The following is a 25,149-nucleotide window of genomic DNA, read 5'->3' as shown; positions in this document are numbered from 1 at the left end:
ATGCAAAAAAGTCAGAGGTAAGTTCAGAGACTGAATACCACTGAATTTTGTAAAATTCTTATTTACATAAGCAACCTTCTGACAGTTTGTTTTCTCCCAGTTGGGTAACCCTGCCTATTACAAAATTGATGTTACAGGTCAATTCTTCAATAACACACAATTTCCCACCACCTCAAGTAACAACCTCGCCATCAATCAGAGTAGGAATACCACTGAAATCCACCTTAATTAACCAAATCATGTTGATGCGGATTTAGTTCACTGGAACCTTTATTACTGAGACCAAGCTATCAGAGATAGCACCAAAAATACAGCAGTAATAGATTTTTAAAAAAAGGATCTCATTGAAGGAAAGAGATGAGATTGAAAATGTTTCTACTGATGTTGGGCCCTGGGCAAAGTTCATTGGGTTATATTCAGTTTTGGTTGGAGGTAAAATAGATGTGAAGTGATTAGATGTCCACTGAAGACTTTGTCTGATTTTCTTTTTAATTGACTTCAGCTGGATACAAAACCAATATTTCATCTGTCCTTAATACATGTCACACTGCAAAGTCAAAACACTACTCAGTTTTTACATACATAGGTATGCTGATGCATTCTTCAGTAAACGGAATTTTGTTTTCTGATCAACTGGTTCACCAATGATATCACACACCTTTGGAGCAGGTGGGACCTGAACCCAGAGGTAGAGAACCTATTGGTGCATCACAATGACCCATCCTTAGTTAAAGGACTCAGATAGTTTTTTCATTAAATATTCAACAAGTGATGACAGTTTAACAAGAAATGTGAAAAAGGCTGTGTCTGATGCTTGCACAGTCATCTTGTTGGCCTACCGTCAATCTGTATGCAATTGGACATTCAAGTACATTTGAAATCAGTGTGATTGAAAAGAAATGTATCATTCTATATGGCATTAGCTTTAAGCTTGCTGATTTTTACATTAACATTCGCAAAGCTGTTATTATTTAGCTACAATGAAAAATCAGCTATTTTTATCTCTTGTTTTGACAACCTACCATCAATCAAAGGTTGGAGATAAAACTGCTACTTTATAGCATGTATATTTACTGCAAGAAGACTTTAGAAACAGACTAAAAACCTGTTCATAAGAATGGAACTGTTAAAGTGGAATGAAATGGTTTTCAACTTAATTATTCTTCTCTAATCCATCCAAACTGTGATATAAAATCTTCTAATTTTGGTGGTGGATAAGGATCCTGTCAAACCCTGATTAGAGCTTCACTAACAAATACAAATCCAGGTATCCTTGATGTATGTAGGAACCTGATGAAATTTTAACTAACACTTGAAAGGCTACCTGGCCAGGTGAAAAAGTTCAAGACATACTACCAAGGCAAGATTAATAAAAATGTTCCCTAATGAGGCCTGGATCTCCTCTATCTGGACCCACAAGGAAATTTCAGGCTTACACTTCCCTGGGGTCTCCATTCCACTCTCTCTCTCTCCCTGCTTTGCTCACTATCAATCCCACCTCTTCCCAGCCACAAGAACCCTCGGAACATTTGCCCACAACAACCGCTGGTAGCAACTTACACTGGGTAGTACCTTGGTCACACTAGCCAGTTATTGCCACTTTCCATTGATAGTAGCTGACCAGCAGGATTTAAAGTCAGCCTGCCAGTGAAGGTATGACAATGCTCTGAATCACACGAGTGCTGCATTGCCATCAACCGCTTGCCAGAAGTTCAAATCGGGTTTCTTGTTATAAATGGATATCAATCTTCAATTGTGTCACATATTTCATGAGATATAATGTTGCAATCCAAACAATTTCTAGTCTTTGATCAATACGTGCCCCCACTAAATAGAATTTATTGGATAAGCAAAACAAATTACAACATTATTGATACCATTCTGTTATCTTTGCTGTCAAGAAAGCGCTTATTTATAAAGGAGTAAGAAATTTTCAGTTTTGCTGTTGTGCAGGAATAACAAATGGTTTGCAAACCAGAAAGAAACCACAAGCAGTGAAATTGTTGTCAACAGCATGAAATGAGCTGATAGTAAATTAGCATCATATCTTACACTGCACCTAATTATCTTCCCTGTTGACTTTAATGAGACAGAAAATGGACCATAATATAAAGCTTGCTAGCAAAGTGACTCTTGTGGTACAGTGGTAGTATCTCTACCTTTGAGCCAGGAGGCCTGGGTTCAAGACCCACCTTCTCCAGAGGTGTGTTACAATAATCTGAGCAAGTTAATTAAAAATATCTAAAATATGTTGCTACTTCACAAGTCAGCCAGTTTTGAGCTACTCACATTAAGTATTTTACCCTTAATGTGGAAAATCCATTCAGGAATTGGATGCTGTAATTTATAACTAAGGGATGGATTTTTATTCCTTCACTTTTGTTGGAATGGAGATAGATTGGCTTTAAAAAACTTTTTGATTATTTGCTTGGATCATCTGTTCAACCTTTGAAACAGTGCAACAGATTTTCCATTACCGCAAAGGTTTTAATGTATACAGCCCTGGAGGCTATGTTGACACCACTGTGCAATGGAATCTTTTATGAATGTTTAGCTGAGCTCCAAATCCCTCTATAGATTCCACTCAACAAAGGTTTTTGATACAACACTCAAGGCAACCGTAAACGTTCTTCTCATTGGCAGTTTATCAGCTAAGAGAGTTATATTTTTGAAGAGACTTTTGAATATATGTTTGCATATTTTGACAGTTCATGAAAATCTCAAAAATTTCTTAATTTTATTTTCGGGCATATGTGTTCTGACCAGAATGGAGAAAGGGTATGTGTACATGGGGTGTATGCAGATGATGTGGGGATATCAAAAGTAAAATAAGGGGCATGGAGAATGGAGGCGGCATGGAGGTTGAGACAGTATGGGGATACAGGATGGCATAGCAATATTGAGACATATTGTGAGGCAAAGAGGGGGCATGGAGTGGGTATGGGAGCACTAGAGAGCATAGGGTTATGGAGGAGGTATAGAGATTGGGTAGGAAGAGTTCAGGAGGCTGAGCTAAGTAAGGACTAAATTCCCTAATGTTTGTGTACAAAACAAGATCCATATACCAATGAATGGAGACAGACTTTCTAACCTGTCTACCTTGACATCTGCTTACCTCTTTTGCAGCCTTAGATTTTCAGAGGCAGTAATGCCAGTCCTAGCCCATGCCAATTGGGCATGGGCAGGCATTGCTGGATAGGAGGCAGGATTGTAATTCTGGAAGTGGCCTAATTCACAAAAAGATGAAATTCTGAGGCCAACTGCCTATATCAGTGAATGTATCTGCCTCTCTGTCATCAGTTGCTTACTGTGTTTGTGAAAAATCCATGTCAGCATTCTACTACAATATCACGAATAAATGAATTAGATTAGGTGAATTAGCATCAAATCAGTTGCAGGGCGAGAGATAGGATAGAGATGGATCAAACAAAGAGACAAAAATAATCTCTAAAAGGAACTGATTACCTGCAGGACTGAGACTGACCAGTATAATTTGTTTCCATTCTGGGCCAAATAACATTGAATTAACAATTATATTGTTAAAAGGGTGCCTATGGTTTAGTGGGAAATTATTCTGAAATCTGGTACGTTCATAGAAATGATGGTAAAGTGCCATTTGTGTGAAGTAAACCATGGAGCAGTTGAAATCTAAAAGCAAGTTCTCAAAGCACAACTTAATCTCCTGAATTTCCAGACCAAGTTCTACATCAATCATGGCCTGCAATGCATCATTAAGTTGTAATAAATGGATTATTAATCTTTAATTCCAGTTCCTGGTTTAATAGCCCAGACTTCCATCTAAGTGAATAAGACTTCAAATGAGTTAGGATACCGGACTGGATATTATATGTCCCCACTGGTCATATTTCCAGGCGTAGGGCTGAGGGAGGGGTGGATGGAAAACTTCAATAAGTCAGGAGCGCAGCCTGCCATCTTGCCACCATCTCCCAGCACCAGCACCCCAACAGCCCACTGACCCCTATAATATGGAGGGCAAGACTGCAACAAAATTGACAGCCCACCCACCATATGTAAGTAAATAATTAAGATTCAATCAAGCTTGTTATAAACTCAATTTAACGCGATAATACATTGCCCATTCCAAAATATGGCTGACATGGGCAATTGATTGGAGTGGGCAACACATTTTAAAGCTTTAAGGCTTTAGCAAAGATTTGTAGCTTGGGTTGTGGGTGAGGTTGTTGACTTGCTCACCAAGCTGGCTTGTTTTCGTTCCGACGTTTCGTCACCACGCTAGGTAACGTAATCAGTGAGGCCTCCGATGAAGCGTCCTGAGGCATTCGTGGAGAAAGTGTGTTAGGGAGTACTGTCCTCTTGTTGTTGTCTATTTAATAGGCACCTGCGGATGAAGTTGCGGCGACATCCGTTCATAGCAAAGATTTTGTATAGGTGCTCTTCCTCTTTCCTGCATAGTTCTGGCGTGTTGCAGTTTCATTACGTTACATCAGATAGATGAGAACGAAACTAGCCATCAGAAGATACAAACATCAGCTAGCAGCAAAACGACATAATATCAATGCATTCGGACAATGAAGGTCATCAGTTTAACAGGGACAACGTAACCATAGTAGCCCAAGCCAAACATAGACATGCACAGGAATTCCTAGAGGCATGGTTCTCAACCCATAATGCAATCAACAAACATATAGAATTGGACCCTACATATAAACCCATACAGAACAAAACCGGAAATGACACTATTCACCATAACAGACCAGACAGTACAAATTCCAAGTGGAGTAGAACAACATCACTTCATCGGAGGTCTCACTGATGATGTTACCTAGCATGGTGATGAAACGTCTGAATGAAAACAAGCCAACTTGACAAGCAAGTCAACAACCTCACCCACAACCCGAGCTACAGATCTTTGCTAAAACCTTAAACACCTATGGGTACAACACGCTAAAATATGCCCAACAATGGGAAACCTTCGCCAACCGTCTGAGCTCTACCCGTGAACACCTTCACTTTCTCCAGGAATACCTCAGGAGGCTTCATTGGAGGCCTCACTGATGATGTCACCTAGCATGGTGACGAAACGTCTCAACAGAAACAAACCAGCTCAGCGAGCAAGTCAACAACTTCACGTGTTAAAACACCTACGTGAACAATGTTCTGAAGGAAGTGGGTGGGGGTTGGGCACCTCATTCAGGGAATAGCCAGCATGCATCAGGAGCACCCCTACCCAAAATTTAGCCCATGTGAGGAAGGGTCACTGGACCCAAAACATTAACTTTGATTTTTTCTTCACAGATGCTGCAGACTTGCTGAGGTTTTATAGCAACTTCTGGTTTAGTTCCTGTTTTACAGCATCCGCAGTTCATTCGGTTTTTATTTAGTATCCAACCCACGTCATCCTGCCTTACCAGCAATTCTCACTACTGACCTCTGTCACTGTTGGGAGTGATGAAACAGCCAACAAATCAGATTGGCCAGGAACCCTCCTGAGGCAGAGATAAGAACGCCTGTTTACTGATTTCATCCACCCACAGCATGACATGGCTTCCAGCCAGCTTTACTTCTGAAATAGGAGGGAGGGGGTGATTATGAGCTGTCCACCCTCTGTAAATATCTGCCCACTGTGTAGTAAAATGAAACCATAGACCACTTGACCTAGAAGAAAGACCATGATTATGAAAATCTCTAACACGATTGGACAGTTCTCCTGCAGAAATTCCCATATGCCATTGTTTGAATTATCTGGAAAAAAACTTAAAAGCTGTAAGCAAACATCATGGCTCAAAAACTGCAAAGGCCAAAGGGAATGTACCAAAACTCATTACTCAAAAGTGTAGTATAGGCTCCCCTAACTGCTTCAATAGCATCTTATTTGCTTTGACAATGGGAGACTGAAACCACTTCACATGCATTGCCCCCACTGTGTGCCAACAGTCTGCTATCACACATTTGCAATTCTGCCCTGTTCAAAGCTATTATAACTTTGCCTGTGTGTTACAGAAGGGGTAGCATTAAGAAGGCCTGAGCATATGGAACAACAGCAGCTCTCTCTTTTTTAAGATTAGACTCCAGCTCCGTTTACAAGTTGTAATACATTACAATGATAGTAAATTTAAAAATGAGCTTCTAGTGCTACAGCAGCCGCTCTAGAGAAGGACTACCTGAAATTTACAAGAGACAATCTCTCCAGCTTACATCAACTGCAAAACACCACTGGATTTCACGGCTACCAATCGAACTTGGAAATATAATATTTTTGCTATCAACTTTAACCTTTTCAACTTCACCCCTCTAACACTATAACTTACCCTGTTTTGCATGGTATTGAGAGTGAGTGCATGTGCAGGATTTGGGACATGTTTACCTTTTGAAGAATTTTACATTTTATTTGAATGGGTTTAGAATAAACTAACTCTTTAATTTTGGTTAATCAGAGATCCATTTGTTTTATTTCCTGATATACTTTCATATATAGTTAAGTCCATAATCAACTGAGAAATTACATCTCTTTAAAAATTCAAAGTTGTTTATAACCCACCTCAGGAGTGAAATGAGAGGTGGCTGTAACAATTGTTAATACATTATTATTTTCTCAACAAGATTTGGCCTAATATCCTCGGTTATGAACTTGGTGTGTTCCATGTGAACATTTTGGGTCTAGGCTCCCTTTTATGGTAACCTTTATATAGACTTAAAAAGCTTAGGGAAGGCCTGAAGATGAATGTGAGAATAAGCCTGGCATTTGAATTGATGCCCACAGAAGAGGGCAAAACTCAGAAGTTGTCACTACCCAGCTATCCTTCCATATACCCTTTATGCTAACAGCATCTTGTACTTAAACAGCACACTTAGCATAATAAAACATCCCTAAGTATTTCACCAGGACATCGTAAAACAAAATTTGACCCTGGGCCTCAAAGGGATGTTACAGCAGATGACTAAGTGAGGGAAGTCGATGTAAATGAGTATCTTAAGAGAAAAATGAGATAGAGAGATAAAGAAAGTAGTAGGGGTTGAATTGCAGATGTAGTTATAAGTCAGTAGAGTCCCAGGATTTAAGGGGAATGTACAAGAAATGGTGTTACCATGCACCCACCTTCCTTGACTTTTTGGGTGGTAAAGCTTATATGTTGGGTGAAGCTGTTGATAGAGGCTTGGTGAGTTGCTGGAGTGCACCTTGTAAATCATACACATTTATATGACAATGCAATGGTGGTGCATGGGATTAATGGTGAAGGTGATGGATAGAATGGCATTCAAGTGGGTTGCTTTGTCCTCGATGGCACCAAGCTTCGAGTGTTGTTGAAGCTGCACTCATCCAAGCAAGTGGAAAGTACTCCTGCACACTCCTGATTTGCATCTTGGTCAGAGGGTTCACTGCTCATAGAGGCTGCTTAAAAGGCCCATTTCAATCTTAGGTCTTCATCACAATTATGGCAAGAAAAGTCCCCTAGCTTTCCCCCATCACATACCTTCATGTCCTACACATTTCTCCTGCTTCTTCCATGCCAGGTTTTACCACCTCATCCCATCCCTTCACCCATTCCTGTGGTCCTTCATAGCCCAATGACTAGCCATGGCACTTCCGTCCATTATACACTGCATAGAGTTAATGATTCTTATGATGTCAATAGGTCTTTCTTTAATAAAAGTTGTAAAAAGAGCACTCATTAATCAATATCCACTTATTTAAAAAGAGCTCCATTCTATTTGCATTTAATACAAGTGAAAATCATCCAAACCCTTTAAAGTGTCAAGAGCAGACACTTCAACCACTTTAAATCACTTTATCTTGTGAATATAATCATTGTGCAATGACAGAATAGATCAAAGCCTTCAATCGAGGAATGTTTTTCCCTGTAGCTCAGCTGTTTCAACAGACTAATGGATTTCTATGCCCTTGGCCAAGCCTCGTTGTGCATTTTAAGATTCATATAAAGGTCTGAATTTTCTGTAATCAGCTCCACTTTGTCAGTTCTCTATCTGAAGGCAGGTCCTTGGTAATTTTTCATCTAATTGCAACAAAGTGCCATGATATTTTACCGTGGATAATGTGAGGAATCAGGCTCTGAATCTACCTCAGTCAGAACAGGGATTGAACTGCATGCTGTTGGTATTAAAATGACTTACATTCTACCTGCCTAGCAAAATGAGCTAACAGGACACCACAGGTAAACTTGGAGTACAAAATCCAAAGTCCTAAGTCCAAAAAGCAATTTTTCCAACTCTCCACAGCAATATTTAATTCCACTTTTTGAAGGATAAAGAATGATTATCTCATGGGTGATAGATCTGTTAACCTACTCTCAGGTACTTTACAATTATTTATGCACAACTTTTGTTTAAAGGTTCTCAAAATTATTTTCACTTAGAATATTATTGTTATAATTCTTTTAAATAAACATTATTGGATTCTGCTCAGGTGAGCATGAAAGCTGTGCCATCATAAGTGATGAAATATTCCCTGTGAATGTAAGCATCCAATAAATGTTAAAACATTATTCGTTGTTAGGTTTAAGTACCACCACACTAAATATCAAGGGGACGTATATATTCAGCAGGGAATCTCTGAGTAGTAGATATTCTATGATTGTTTCCAGAAAGCAATTTCCACTAATTCCAAAGCAGAATGAGTTTATTTACCTTATACTTGTGCATTGCAGTCCACTTGTAATGGACCAATATTTTAAAGGTGAACAGTTAAAAAAAACTAATTTGCTGTTATAAACTTTTAATAGTCTTGTCTATTATTTGAAAAAGGTTGATTACACAACTATTGGAACAGCTTTCTTCATTCTTTGAACAATATTATCTTTCATGTACTTGGAATAATTCATATAATCCCATTGGATGTGGACAAGAATTTAATTGGATAATAGAAAGATAAAACATCTCAAATAGATCACAAAGCAGATACTAGATACTTCAGATACAGGAAATCTGAAATAAAAACAGAAAATGCTCAAAATACTCAGCAGGTCAGGCGACATCTATGGATACAGAAACAGAGTTTAACATTTCAGACTTATGCTTTCTGACCTGCTGCTTATTTCCATAAGCAGCCACTACCTCTGCAGTGCACGCAAGCTGTCAACCTCCAATTAGCCAGCAACAGTGCATGGGCAGCACTTCCATGCACCACCCCGCCACCAACAACGTGATCCCAGGAAAGGCCGGCTGCTGTCCAGTCAAATGCTTGATCGGTAATTGACGTGACAGGCCTTTCCAAAAGTAGGTGAGGCTGGGCTTTCTTGCTGGATCCCCCACAGGTAGGTGAGACACACAGCACCTACATTAAATTCCACCCAATGTGTTGTTTGCCACATGGATTTTTTTTTTGAACTACAAAAAGAAACAGTAGAACTTGCAAATGATGCATACTGGATTGTCTTCTATAGCTCCGAACAGTTCTCCAGCATGACCAGTGCATTCATTTCCAAATATTACTGTTTCTTTTTAAACTGATTTTTCCCTCTGGGATGTGAACTGTTTGAAATTATCACAGTCATTGTTCTTATGAAGTAGTCCTTAATCCAACCCAAGACCTTTCTCATGTTAGTTCATGACAATGCAGAACACATTTTCTCAACCAAAAATCTATCCGTTTTGGAGGACAATGTTTTAACTATTGCTTACTTCCACCCGACAATACCAACTGTTGAACTTATTTCCAGAAACTTTCCACTTCTTCCTATATGACAAGCAATGGATAGCCCATTATAATTGAAAAATATTCATAATTATATTGTTGATGTCCAGGCAGAAAAAGTGACTTTCTTCTTACAAACCTATTGGAATTCAGAAGTAACTTTGGATAATAATTAAAGGCATTTTCAAAGGGACAGTGTTGGTGCTCTGACTGCAATTGGAAATCCGTAAGTAAACTGCACTTGTAGTTATCGTTAGGCTCATGTTCCTGTGAAATTGTAATTGGCAAAATTACAAACATAAAATCTTCCATGAACCAAGACAATTAGGTTGTATTTTAGTAATTACTTGTTTTTCCTTTCATCGTATACGCAATTTCTGTATATCTTTAGGCATGGCCACCAGAGCTGTTTTTGCTTAAAACAAGTGAAAAAGGGCTTATCACAAAAAAAAACCTGTGACTTAAATAACAGAAAATGACTTTCAGAAACTATAAAGAGTTGTTTATTCTTTTCATTGTTTTATAGTAGTCAGTTTTTCCATAAATGTTTTAAAATTATTTAAAACCTATCTGTGCCTACGCACTCAAATAAATGCTCGATTTTAAGGAATCTTGTGGAATCTGCAAACAGATACAATGTTGAGGCTCCATGGATTATAATAATCTGGAGGCGTGGGCAGGAATGGTTTCCACCATAATATTTTTGTTTTAAATGGTGCAAAGTAGGGAAGACGTAAAATGAAATAAAAATAGAAAGTACTGGAAAACGCAGCAAAATTTGCGGAGAGAGAAGCTGACTCAAAGTTTTGAGTCCAGTATAATTCTTCCTCAGAACTGAATACATAGTATGCACTTAACAGACTTGTTATGCACTGAGTGTAATGTGGGCTTGCAGTTTCCGTATTTTGTTCTGTGCTCGTTTGGCTGGTTTTGAGTGAACCTTGCAGAAACGCAGCCCTTACATGGACACTTCTCTAATTCCAGTGAATGAAAAAAACACTTTATCAGATCTGATGGTCCTGAACTTTTTGCATCAGTAATAATTGGCAGGGATCATTATGTAGCAGTTTTCAGGCCTGAATACCCACTCAAATGAAAAGTAGTATTATTTTTGTAACAAACTAAGTTTAATAAAGGAGTAGGTGTTGAGTCACAAATGTAAGTAAAATCTTCAAGATGTCCTTGCACTACCAGTTTAAGTTTCTGCTCTAGCAATATTGTTAATCACAATGCTTCCCTTATGAAGAGAACCAAACATCCCCTACAGGAAACACTTCCATACTTACGCCCAAAAACAATTACTTAGGGCATAAAGTAAATATACGATCTAAAAGGTGGCAGAATTTTGGGTGTGAGTAATGCACACAAGTCCATTAGATTCAAATTGCCTCAAATCTTCATAATTATCTATTCAACTCCCTGTCTGAACACTATTCCACCCAAAATAATAGGCCTTTCCTCGCTTGCAAACATTAGGGGCAGCAAACAGCATAAACAGAGTAGCCAGGACATAAAAAGCAAGCAAACCGTGGCAACGGACAAGTCATAACCTATAATACCCACTGAAAATTTGTCCTCCGTTCTAAGATCTGTGCAAAGTGTGTGGTTAAAAAGAACATTTGCCTGCCTTTGCAAGAAATTCAAAGATGCAGCCAGAGGCTACAGCGTAGAACTACCTAATAAAAGAAGGACAGCAATATGGAAAAAACAGCAAGAATGTACCATAAACCTGCACAAACGTAAGCTAATGACAAAGTTCACAGGTACACACACCTGAATCGAGACCCAGAATGGAACAACCTTCAACCAGGAGATGAACAGTCTTTCCACGTCAATCTAAAATCAATAAATTTTGCTCTAGAAAACTGACAAACACTGAGTTGAAGGTTGACACAGAAGCTAGTGCAAATATTACACCACTCCAAATTCTGAAGGACAAGCACTGGGACAATTAGAACTCAACGGTACAGCCAACAAATGTTAACTTAACTGCATACAATGGGTTGCCAATCCCTTGCATTGCCATACTAACAAAGTAAGTTGCTTTGACAAATCACCATGGAAGCCACAAATATTTTACCTGGTAGAGACAAAAAGATTGGCAGTGGCAGGATGACCAGAATGTACGGCTCTCATCATTTTGACTATCCAGTAGATCGCCTAGGTAGCCATGGTAAAGAAAAGCCAAAGAATACTCGATATGCACAATCTAGGATTTACAGTCAGGTTTGGTGCCATAGGAAATTTTGAACACCACGATATATTTCACCATAGAGAAGATCAATTCAGTCAATTGGCCGTCTCAGAAAATGTAGCGTTTACAATAAAGAAGCGATTAAGTGCAAAATGGATGACACAAGGTGCAAGGCATCATCTGCATTAAGGATCATCACACAGGCTGGTGTAACTTAATTATGTGTGTACAAAAGAGTGATGGTACAGTCAGGGTATTCTAGATCCTAAACATCTAAAGCTGTCCCCAAAGAGATGCCAACACAAGATTCCAACACTAGAGGAATTGAATCCCAAGTTCCCAAGAGCCAAATTCTTCTCCAGATTAGATGTCAAATATTGGTTGGTGCACTTAATCAGGGAATCTCAGAAAGTCACTACCTGAAGAACACCATTTGGAAGATATTGATTCCAGGCACTATCTTTCAGATTATCTGTCTTCAAGATCTGTTCCAGAGGCACATGGACAGAATTACAGGAAGAGTGCCTGGATGCACATGCATTGCGGATGGACAAAACTAGCACGATCAGAACTTTCACTCACTGTGGCAATTTTACACTGCAAAAAAAGTGGGACGCGAATGTACGTCCAAACAAGTTTTTCGATCTATTGCTCAGGTTGTGGAATCTATCCCGGGCCAGGCAGAGTTAAAGATGCAACACAAATGCCTACCCCACAAAACAAAGAAGACTGTTAGAAATGCCTTGGATTCTTCAATTTCTTTGAATTTCTCTAAATTTTGGTCTTCTTTTGACAAAAAACTTTCATTGAAAGTGATCCTAAAGAAATCAATGCCATTTATATGGCAGAAGGTACAAAAATACCAAAAAGAATTGTCAGCAGAAGACAGCACCCTGCAATACTATGATCCAAGGAAGATGACAATTCCGGAATTTGATTCTTTGCAGATTAGTTTAGGAGTGTGTATCATGCAAGATGACCAAGCAATTGCATTTCAAGTCTATTGCAAGCACAATCCAAGTATTGATGATAGAGTGTGGAGTACTTGCTCTTGTCTTTGGTATCACATAATTCCACATAGTAAGTAATTCACTGCAAAAACCAATCATAAACCATTGGAAATTATTTGGCACAAACGACTGACAAAAAAAAAACATCAAGTAGACCACAGCAACCTCTGGTTAAATTACAGGCTAATAATGACTTTGACATCTACTATAACCTTGGTAACAAAATAGTCGCCTCAGATATGCTGACCAGATTGCCAAACCTAAACAAGGATATAAACATTTTACTGGATCTACAAATCAACAGCATGGACATTGAGCTGGAAGATGTGCTCAAAACTGATCTATCACATTTTGGTCAGCGTAGCTATAACCAGCTTCAAGTGAAAACAGCTAACTACCAATAACTGAAGGCACAGTGGAAGGTTATCACTGAAGATTGGCTTGACATGATTAAAGAGCTGCCAGATACTCTCAGATGCTTTTGAACTTATAGAGCTAAGCTTGGTATCACAAGAGAAATAATCTTCAAGGGTAAACCAGTACCTGTGCCCAAAACCCACTGTCAGGAAAAACTGCTGCAACTTGTGGTAATGCTATAGCTTTAAGTGGTTATTTTGTCCTGATTTCTTTTAAGATAGAAATTGAACAAGAGGTATCGATCTGGTTAGTTAATACCACTTGAGTAAACAGGTTGGGAGGCCTTAGGTTTTATTTTAAACAGCCTGAACGGGTGTGACAAGTTCTCATAGATTAGGATTTCTGGGTTGTGGTTTTTCAGTAGTATAGAAGCTATTGGGGTCTCAACAGAGTTGGAAGCTTCAGTGAACTTCTCCTGACTGCTACTCTCTCTGAATTTTCTCTGGGTGTTTTTTCCCTCCTGGATAGGAGAACTGCATGTGAGAATCTGAGAGTGAATTTTCCTTTTATGACAAGGGATGTGTTTATGGAAAGTTACTATATTGGAACAGTTAATTTAATAATAGTTACTGTATATATTATTCTGTAAGCTTTCCTTTAGAGCTAAATTATTCTAAATTCCTCTTTCTTTGATTATATTTTAACTACAGTGGTTGAATAAATTTTGTTTTGCTTAAAATCGAGTAGTTTGATCAGTCGCATTGCATCCAGAACAGACACTTTACACTTCCCTTTAAGGTAAGAAAAAATTAGGATCTGGGCTACCTTCTTAAAATATTTTGAGGGGGTCTAGTCTGGTCTATAACAAACTATACCAACTCCCACATACAAATTTATGTCATAAGAATATTTAATTGTTCACTTAATTCTTTTATCTAAATATTGATAAATGTGGAAAAGAGAAATGGACTTGTGGAAAATCTGCATTCTAACAACCTCATCTAGAGATAGATAGCTTTGTGAAAATATACACTGCTATCTAACCCTATGTTTTAATGTCTGGCACTGATTTCCCAAAGTAGTCCTCTTACTTTCTGTCACAAATATCTACCTAGCCTGTTCACCCAAGGAGAAGCCAGTATACAGTTAATAACTTATTTAGATTAAGAATATTACCATGGACTAGGACCTGTCCTGTACAATGCACTTCTTTAGGAACAGTGGTCAGTGAAAACTTTGAATTTCAGGCCAATTAATTTGAATTTCATTTTATGTCAGGAACAAGACAGAAGGAATGGAGATATTCTGTGTTGTCCCTCTGATAAATGCAACAAACATGCCCTGCTTCATCTTTTTGGTGGAATCTTTTGAAGAAGTAATAAAGTTGGTGGATGATAAAAAATGATAGTAACTAGTGTTCATCATGGTTTGCCAAAAAAAATCTCTACCAAGGCATTAGACAGAAAGATTTTGCATGAAGGTTGTGTCCTGTAGGATTGACAGTCAGATTATAAACTATTCAACAAATTGATTACATTCAAATAGAAAAGTGCAGCTATTGATGATAGCTATGATTTTAAACTTAGTCTTGATTTTATATGAAAATAGGATTCTTTTACTTGGAAAGTTTCAATAACATTGACCTCATGGACAGAAGGGACACTATGCATAGTGAAGGATTTTAAACTAGGTAAATTGTATTGTGCTGTAGAGGATTTTCTGTTGGCATTGCACCAGATAGCATAGAAACTGACAACTCTGTCCATCATGGTTCTGCTGGCTTTCTGAAAGAGCTATCCATACTTATGCTCTTTCCCAGGATCTCTTTATGTATAAATAAAATTTCCCCTTGAAAATTACTGCAAGACCTGCTCCCATCACCCTTTCAGGCACTGTATTAAATTGCTGAGTAAAAATGTTTTCCGATATATCACTGGTTGAAGAATATTGTATCACTTTTGTGCTTTCATTTTTTAAGGATGGAAGCAGGAAAAGTGTAATTAATGAGGTCACCTGTAGTATGAATGTGTGATCATTTCAACCTATTAGGAATTTACCCGTGATGTCCTGTAACCTTATTTTCTTCAATTTCATTAGATATGAAAACAGTTTCTATAATAGGCATAAAATCTGCTCATGGAGGAAGGTGGCAAGACTGAATGTAGTGCTCAGATGAAGTAGAATTAGATAGGACGAGATAGTTGAAGCGGGACATACAGATTTAAAATTATAAAATGCATCTCTGTAAAAGAGACTGAGAATCTAGGATGTGCAAAATTTGAATCATTACAATACTACTGTTGGGAGCGAATGATTGCACAATAACAAAGTAATACACATCAAAATGTTTCAACTTGTCTTGTATGCATCAAAATACAGTTCTAGTATGTTCATTTCTGCATATTATTATTTACAGGATTTTGTTTAGAAACAGACATTTTGTCAACAGGTGTTGCAGACAGATGCAAGATTTTTAATAAATTAAAAATGTTTGCTTTGTCACCACACACTCTTCTAATTAAGCCAGAGTATTAAAGACAAAACTGTTGCGTTACCTCAGTACGTAGATCAGCTAATTTCCTATCCATGTTAGACCTAGCTCCAACTTCATCTTCCAGATCTTCTGAGATCCTTCCAAGCTCATTCTGATGGGCATCACGAAGGAGGGTCAACTGGGTGACAGAAATAATAACATACACTTTAATATAGTCACCAGAGTTGGCCTCAATTAATCATGTTTTGTCGGAGACTGGGCTGAACATTTATCATGCAACTCCCCAAAGCAATCACAGATGGCTTCCCGCAATCATATTGATTTTTTCTATCCAATTATGTAAAACATGCAACTTCCTACTTTTGCATAATACAGCTTTTCAATTGCTATTAAAATCAGACATTTTGTGAACCAGATTTATGATTTACTTGGCATTGGGCAAAAATTCAATAATGCAAAAACAGAATCACAAGGTAAGAGAATGAAAATTTTGCATGTTAGCCCCATGGTGTCATGCATTAATGATTAGAACACAGTTTGGCACAGCAAAATTCAATTTGCAGCCCTGATTAATGTGAAAATTCAGATTTACTCTGACCAGAAAGTTGCAGATGTTAACTGTATTTGGATTAACCTCAGATGATCTGACATGATACTGACCAGAGATGAGGTGGACACCATGAGACAATTAACAAGCATTTCAACTCTGACCATATTCCAGGCATGGCAGTGCCTGCCAACAGGCCAAACCAATGATTCTGAACTGTTCTGACGAGGGAGCTTTGTTCTAATTTTATTTTAAAACTTGTTCAAGTTTGCTGTTTCTTACCTATTCCACCAGCTGGGAGTCACAATGTGAAAAAAAAGTGAGAAAATAAAACCAAGTTATTTTTGATCCCCATCTGAAAATGCAAGCAAGTAGAATGGAATGACAAAAAATGGAGAATAATGAAAAACGAAATAATATTAACATGGACAATTAATAATTTTTGCAAGAAAGATATCTGCCCCATTTTAACCATAAAAATTCTGTAACCTAAATGGTGGTGCCTAGGATAATCTAACCATTTGTTTGCTACTAAGAGTGAAACAATCCTTTGACAGAAAGCCTATTCTTGGCTAATTATCCCAAAATTATGGTAGTGATAATAATTTCAATTCTGCAAGAAATTAAAAACTGATAATCAAAGGTCAAACATAACTACAACAACTTGACTGCGACTCATTTTTGCATAGTGCATTTCTGTTTAACTACATGTATATCAAATACCATTAAAAATGCCCATTTATTAGTCAAGTATCACATATTTTGTACCATATGACACACTTGAGATTTGGAGAACTATTAGGAGCCATTGATATCAACCAAGCCACAAGAAACAATAATTTTTACTTCTTGTAAACAAACTGGTAAATATATTGCATGTACAGTCAACATAAAGCCATCAACCCATAAATTTCACAGGGAAGTTCTCCCTGTTTCCTGCTGAAACTGAGCAAGAGACAAGGAGAAACACAAAGGAAATACAATGTAACCCTGGGCTGGATTTTACAGCCACTCACTGGATGTACTTTTGGTGTGGTAGCTAGTGGCTGGGGCAAGTAAAATATGTCACGTAGTCAGCCCACCTCCTTCTATTCCACTCCTGATCCATTCCCCACACAACAAAGTAATGGGAAAAGGTGCCAACTAGACCACCCACAATTAGGTCCATTGAGGCTTTTAGTTGTCCAATTAGTTGGCAATTAAGCTCCTCAATGCACCTCCACTGTCATAAACACACAAGCACTGTACAAATTTAAAAGCAGCAGGTATCCAACATAAAAAGATGACAAAAAAGTATACAGTTTAAAGAGCTTTTAAGTGTCTTTGAGGTATAAGGATTTAACCTGAGACCAAAGGTGCTAAGTTGATTTTCAAAACTATCAATACTGTGTAACGAGAAGGGAATCATTACCAATCTAACTGTGCAAGACCCCTTGGGTCAAGATGGACAGTGAGGTTGTTGATTCGGAGACTAGGGTGCTGAATCTTAATAAAGGAAACTATGAATATATGAGGCGTGAGTTGGCCTTGATAGATTGGAGAGAGCTACTTAAAGGGATTTCAGTGGATAGACAATGGCAAACATTCAAGGAACACATGGGGGAACTGCAATAACTGTTTATTTCTGTCTGGCACAAAAACAAAATGGACAAGAGGGCCAATCCATGACTTACAAAGGAAATTAGAAATACATATCCGCTCCAAGGAAGAAGCATACAGATTGGTCAAGAAAAATAATATGTCTGAGGATTGTGAGCAGTTTGGAATTCAGCAAAGAAGGAACAAGGGATTGATTAAGAAGGGGAAATACAGTACGAAAGTAAGCTTACAGGGAACATAATGACTGACACTAAGAGTTTCTATAGGTACGTGAGGGGAAAGAGATTGGTGAAGACAAATGTAGGTCTCCTATAGACAGAAACAGGGGAGTGTATAATAGGGGACAAAGAAAAAGTTGAGCAATTGAATATATACTTCAGTTCTGTCTTCACAAAAGAGGACATAAATCAGATACCAGAAATGTTGGAGAATGCAGAATTTAGTGAGAGGGAAGAACTGGGGGAGATCAATATTAATAGAGAAATGCCATTGGGAAAATTGACGCAATTGAAGGTGGATAAATCCCAAGGGCCTGATAATCTACAATCCAGAGTACTTAAGGAAGTGGCTCTAGAAATAGTGGATGCATTGGTGGTCATCTTCCAGGATTCTGTAGACTCTGGAACAGTCCCTGCAGATTGGAGGAGACCTAATGTCACTCCAATATTCAAAAAGGGAGGTAGTGAGAAAACAGGGAATTATAGACCAGTAAGCCTAACATCGGTAATGGGAAATTTCTCGAATCCATTAACAAGGACTTTATAGTAGAGCACTTAGAAAGCAGTGGCAGGATCAGACTGAGTCAAATATCGATTTATGAAGGAGAAATCATGCTTGACGAATCTGTTGGAATTCTATGAAGATGTAATGAGTAGAGTTGACAAGGGGGAGCCAGTCGTTGTGATATATTTGGATTTTCAGAAAATGTTTGACAAAGTCCCGCACAAGAGATTACCGTGCAAGATTAAAGTGCATGGGATTGGGGAAAGTGTATTGAGATGGATAGAAAACAGGTTGGCAGAGAGGAAACAAAGAGTAGGAATTAATTGGTCCTCTACAAATTGGCAGGCAGTAACTAGTGGGGTGCCACAAGGATCGGTGCTGGGACCCCAGCTATTTATAATATGTATTAATGATTTGGATGAGGGAACAAAATGTAACATCTCCAAGTTTGCAGATAATACCAAGTTGGATGGGAGGGTGATCTGTGATGAGGATGCAGAGATCCTTCAGTATGATCTGGGCAGATTGGGTGAGTGGGCAAATCAATGGCAGATGCAGTATAATTTGGATAAATGTGAGATTATTCACTTTGGAAGCAAAAACAAGGTGGCTACCCGAGTGGCTATAAATTGGGAGAGGGGAGTGTGCAGCGGGACCTTGAGCACCAGTCGCTGAAAGTAAGCATGCAGGTGCATATGCGATAAAGAAGGCAAATGGTATGTTGGTCTTCATTGTGAGGGGTTGCGAGTACAGGAGCAGGGATGTGCTGTAGCAGTTATACAGTGCCTTGGTGAGGCCACACCTGGAATATTGTGTGCAGTTTTGGTCTCCTTTTCTGAGGAAGGATGCTCTTGCTCTCAAGGGAGTGCAGCGAAGGTTTACCAGGCTGATTCCATGGATGGCAGGTCTGACCTATGAGGAGAGGCTGACCAGGTTGGGATTGTTTTCGCTGGAGTTCAGATGAATGAGGAGGGATCTCATAGAGACTTATAAAATTCTAACAGGACTCGACAGGGTAGGTGCAGGGAGGATGTTGCCAATAGTGGGTGTATCCAGAACCAGGGGTCACAGTTGGAGGATTTGGGATAGATCATTTAGGACAGAGATGAGGAGACATTTCTTCACCCAAAGAGTGGTGAGCCTGTGGAATTCATTACCACAGGAAATAGTTGATGCCAAAACATTGAATGTATCAAGAGGCAGCTAGATGTAGCACATAGGGCAAATGGGATCAAACGTTACGGGGAGAAAGCAGGATTAGGCCATTAAGTTGGACAATCAGCCAGGATTGAGATGAATGGTGGAGCAGGCTCGAAGGGCCAAACAGACTCCTCCTGCTCCTATCCTCTATGTTTCTAAGTCAGAGTATATCACAGTTATCTTTCAATTCGGTGTCTTCTTTCTAGTCAGTTTTGTTTTCGGGTTTTGCTTCACAAGGGGCAGAGAGAGAGAGTAAGAGGTCAAGACATTTTCCAGCCTGTTTCATTTCTGTCATCTGAAATCCACATCCTTCGTCTTTTTCCTAAAACAAACTCCTTGAAACGCAAGGGTGGTTGTACATCCTGGATGCTGCAGTTTTTGTTTTTCAAGCTTAATAAATGTAGGTGATGTTTTCATCTTTCACAATGTGAAGACTCTTACGATGGTGTAAATTAGATAGAAGATAAGGAGCTTTTACACTATCAATGGGATAGGGTGGTGCTGCCTTTAGATAAACGACAATTTCCAATCAGACTGTTTAATTGGTTTCAAGAAACATAATCAACTTGTATGGGTTATTTAATGTCTGTGCCCATTTTAAATCAGTGTTTTTGGTTTATTTTTAAAGTCATTACAGTCTGTCGAAGTCCTGGGTATTAAATTCTATGATGAAATTTGAAAATTACTTGTCAATATTTTATATCACTGTGACAGGAAAGAAAATAACCAACCTTATTTGTGAATCAAGATCCAGCAATGTGATTGACTATTAACTGTTTTCTCAAATGGCCCAGCAAGCCAATCAGTTCAAGGACAATTTGGGTTGAGCATCAAAAGCTGTCTTGCCAGCAGTTTCAACATACCTTTAAAGAATATTTCCTAAAAATTACAAATCAGTGGCAAGAAGGCCAATGTACAAAGAAGGTTTTTAAAAAGCATATATTTGAAAAGGAGGGAGGGCACATCAAGAGGGAATAGGCACCCGTAAAAATGTCACCACCCTATTTAATCTGGCCCACTTGGTCTCGAAAATCCACATCCCATGCCCCTTGTCCCCTTCCCAAGAGTGCCTGGTCCCTTACCACCCTAAAAAAGAGAGGATTTGCTTCACTTCTATTCCTACTGCTCTTCAGGAGGCTGCTTACAGGCCTGGCATTACCCAGTCCTGACCTTGATCGCTGCTGGGATTGTCAGAGCTCCTGGCCAATCAGATTGACCAGGACCTCACAGACCAGGCCTCCCTGTAAGGTGAAGGTCTGAACCTCTGCCTCTGGTGTGTTATTGCTGGTAAAATACAGCTCAATTCTGATGACAACTCATACTGGACTCGAAACATTAATTCTGCATTTCACTCTCCAAAGATGTTGCTGGACCTGCTGAGTTTCTCCAGCTTTCTCTGTGTTTGTTTCAAGATTTCTATCATCGACCATATTTTGCCTTTGTCCATTTGATACCGACCTTTCTGATAAGGATAGCGAGTAGCATGCCCTACCTTCCCACTACCCCTTTAAAAATTGGAGAGACATATCCCACCATGTGCTTCAGAGTCAGCGCTTCAGTATTGACTGGAGTGAGAGAGGACACCTGCAGAATTTCAGTGCTGCCATTATCAATCTAATGGCTTAAATGACCTGTCCAATTAGACAAGCAGAGCATTAAAATCCCAGGTTCATTGGCTGGTGTGTGCTGAGAGAATGGAAGTTTGCTGTGAGGAATGACAATCGGACTCTCTTCTTGGGGCAAAGTTTATTCCCTCTTGTAAGAGTGGCCTTCTCAGAAACAGTAACAACTCAGAGGAGGAGAAGTTAGTTTAACTGAATCAAGCGGTTTGTTGCAAGCAATTACCCATAAATGCAGGGAGAGGAGTTTTAGGTAGGCATGCAGGAATACAGAACTTTGATTCATGATTTTCATACACAGAAATAAACAACCTGTCTAGCAATTATCAGCCCCCACCCCACCCACCCCCCGCTTTCTAGTGTGGTCACTCTCTAGGGCACATCATATGCTCTCATTGTAGTTTGATAATTCAATCAGCGTTTGATCATTTAATCAGCTATCTACTTTGTCAGCTTTCCTGTCCTATTATCCTGTCTAATCTCGTCAACCAGCTATCTAATGGTCAGGGTGCATGGTCCTGTGGTCTAACTGAAATGTCACAGAGGTGTCAGCCGTTTCAACATAGTCAGTAGGCCATACTGCTCCACCCAAATAAGCCTTCAGTAAGCATTTTCAGTCAATTGTTTCATATCTATTCTACTAACATGTGTGTGTGTATGAGACAGTCTTCCTTTTCACCACTACTGCACTCCGTCTAGTTCACCATGTTGAAATTGTGTACATTAACACTGGGTAACAACAGGATGTCATGCCATCATGAATAGAACAAACTGATGCCATTCGCGTCAATACCAGCAGCCATGCTAAATACATGGAACTTAAATTCAGCAACAGGAATAAACTGGCCAGAAATATAACACCAAGAAAACAAGAGAAGACTTGGGTTTGCAAAGCACTTAACAGAATGTCTGGATATCTCAAAATGGTTTACGGCCAATAAAGGAATTTGAAGTGTTATCATGCAGGAAATACAGCAGTTAATCAGTGTATAGCAAGCTCCCATTGACAATAATGACATGATGTTCAATTTTTTTGTAACATCAAATGAGGGGGTAGATACTAGCAAGGACACCAGCCATAACTCCTCAGATCTTGTTATGAATAGTCATGGGATTTTTCACCTCCACCTGAGCAGACACATGAGGCCACAGTTTCAAGTCTCAGTCAAAAGATGGTGCCAGAAATAGTGTAACACTACCACAGTCCTGCAGTGGAGTGTTTCAATTTTAACGGGCAGTGGAACTCAAAGCAGGAACCTTGTGAATCAGAATTTAGAGTGTTAACCACTGATACATCAAATATGACAAGTCAAATCTCCCTTATCCGTATACCAGGCAAATTATCTGGCATGACGCAAGCTAGCTATTATGCTAATACAACAGAGAAATGCAGGAATTGGAACCAAAAGTAAAAAATCCACAAATAAAGTACCTCCTCCACATTTTCCAAATTTTATTTTGAAATAGTCATCGGTTTTCTGTCACCGAGGGAAATAGTGTTTCATCAGAGATGTAATGTAACTGGATTTTACTGCCAAGAAGATTTTGAAAAGAATGATAATAAAACTGTTTTGTTTTTAAACACTGTATTGATTGCAAGATGGTTCTGAGCAGATGGATTCCTAAGAAGTCTCTCACCATGCATTACTCTCTGCTGAGAGATTTTGGCACTGCTGAGGAGACCGCGACTTGAAGAAGAGCCTCCATTTTGAGGTGCCTCAGAGAGGTAGGTGAAGTGACAGGGGAATGGTTCGCCCATCAGGGTTTGGGTCAGTGGTCTTCCCTGCCCAGATGCTCCTCTCTGGGGCATGAAGCCACCAGTGGCCACACAAACGCCATCTCCATGTCGCCAAAGGGTGTCACTTTTGGGAAAATGGCCCATTAAGTGCTTAAATTGGCTGCCTGCATCCGGCCTGCTGTTGAGAAACTTCCTAGGTGGGCACAATACATTGGGAAGCTACCTTGTATGGCCTCCCTTCCATTTTGCTTACTGTGCCCACCTTAACTCCGAGCCTGGTACCCCACGGAGAGGAGAAACCTACTCATCATCTCCTTATTTGGCCGGATGCCATATTTTGTTTTGCAATGCTCCTGTGAAGCACCTTGGGTTGCTTATTGCACTGATGGCACCATAAAAATACAAGTTTTACTTTAATAGAAAATGTAAACTGATATTTGCATCTAAGATGGATAGTACATGAAGGAACAAGGCCAGCCTTTGAATGTGGCATGGTACCAACAATCCTACTATTCCTAATCTGGGTAGAGAAAGTCAGGCTATTATGTACAAAGACAGTTTACGCACTAGTTACATCTAGCCACACGTAGTCTTCAACACAAGAATGTTGTATAATGTTGCAGCAACTGACTTTCAGAGTAAACAATACTAAAAAAAAATTTAATGGATATCAGCATAAAGAATAATAAAAGGCACTTGATCACCCTAAGCCCTCAGCAATTCTTGTTCAAATTTACTTCAAATTAAATGGCCGTAAAGGGTGAGGATACGTCTGGATTCTAGTGGATGTGTCCTTTGTAATTTCTAAAGATAACTAGTGTAGGTCTCTATTTAGTGCAACCTAGCCCAAGGGAGCAGTTCTTACTCAGAATGCTAGCTCTGTGTTCCTCTTCTGTCAGTCTTGTTTTCACTCTCTGTTGTGCTTTTGAGTTAGATGCTGCTGTCAAACATTCAGATTCACAGGATAACCACTGGCTGGGGATACATTGAACTGTATCAGTTCAGATGATAGAAATTTATTAGAAAAATGCCTCAGGAAGAATTCACACACTAAGGTTTGGAACGTCTTCCCTATTTGGCATCTTTAACAGCTAATTTCAAGATGTTCACCTCCTTCGGGGCAGCTGTGATATTAATTGGCAGCTCTACTGAGAAGAGCAGGAGTCAGTGTGATCACACAGCAATTCTCCTGTCCAGAGGCAGGGCAAAGGAAACAAGTAAACACAGGCTTTAGCTCAATTCCCACAAATGCCATCAAGTGAGCTAAGGAGTAAGCACGCTTTCCTTGACAAAACTGCCCTGAGCTCAGCTAGTTGCCCATGTTTAGAGAGTGTAGTGCAAGAAAAGTGAATGTTTTAAGTATACTTTAACTTTACCACCATCTTGCACAATCAAATTTCGCTACCCCTCCCCCCCACCCAACTTCATTCCTAATCGGTTTCACATTCTCCGGAACCACTCCTAATATGTTTATAATGTTTGAGACTAAAGTTGAGAAAGAGTAAGGAAATCTATATTACACGAAAAACTTAGAGTTTATTTCATGTTGCAATAATAATCTAAGAATGCAATTAATAAAACTAAACTTGAATGTAGAATGTAGAATGTACTGTAAAAGTCATGTCCTAGGGCTGAATGACTGACATCTTCCTTTGTGACAGGTATGACTCCAACAAGCAAACAGTTTTTCCCAATTCCCATTGATTCCAGATTCATGAGGATTCTTTGGTGCTACACTAGGTCAAATGTGGCCTTGATGGTCAAATACAGTCACTCCCACCTCACCTTTGGAATTATTCTATCCATATTTGAGCCAGGGCCAAATTTGTAATAAGGTCAGCATCTGAGTGGCCCTGGCAGAACACAAACTAATTGCCAAACTTTCCCATTTTTTCGGCTAATTATTATTGTCGAGGTGTTTCTCAGAGGATCTCAGGCCATGGCTTGTGGTGACTCTTCTCATGCAGTCTTCCACTACACCTCATTAAATGTGCGTTCCAGCTCCATGGCGCCCTTATTGTGCAACTGTACAGTCAG

General features: G+C 39.2%; 1 protein-coding gene across 2 annotated transcripts in view; it reads right to left on the bottom strand.

Moving 5' to 3' along the window:
• LOC109920290 (coiled-coil domain-containing protein 102A-like) overlaps positions 1–25,149 on the bottom strand; it is a 479,598-nt gene that overhangs the window by 287,369 nt on the left and 167,080 nt on the right. For both annotated transcript variants that reach the window (XM_048596422.1, XM_048596423.1), the window contains exon 5: positions 15,748–15,864. In XM_048596422.1, coding sequence (XP_048452379.1) covers positions 15,748–15,864 — 117 coding nt within the window. The remainder of the gene's footprint in view (positions 1–15,747; positions 15,865–25,149) is intronic.

The sequence above is a fragment of the Rhincodon typus genome, chromosome 4, assembly GCF_021869965.1.
Source record: "Rhincodon typus isolate 14 chromosome 4, sRhiTyp1.1, whole genome shotgun sequence".
NCBI lineage: Eukaryota > Metazoa > Chordata > Chondrichthyes > Orectolobiformes > Rhincodontidae > Rhincodon > Rhincodon typus.
The sequence above is the reverse complement of the archived record's forward strand: the minus strand, read 5'-3'. Positions and strand labels throughout refer to the sequence as shown.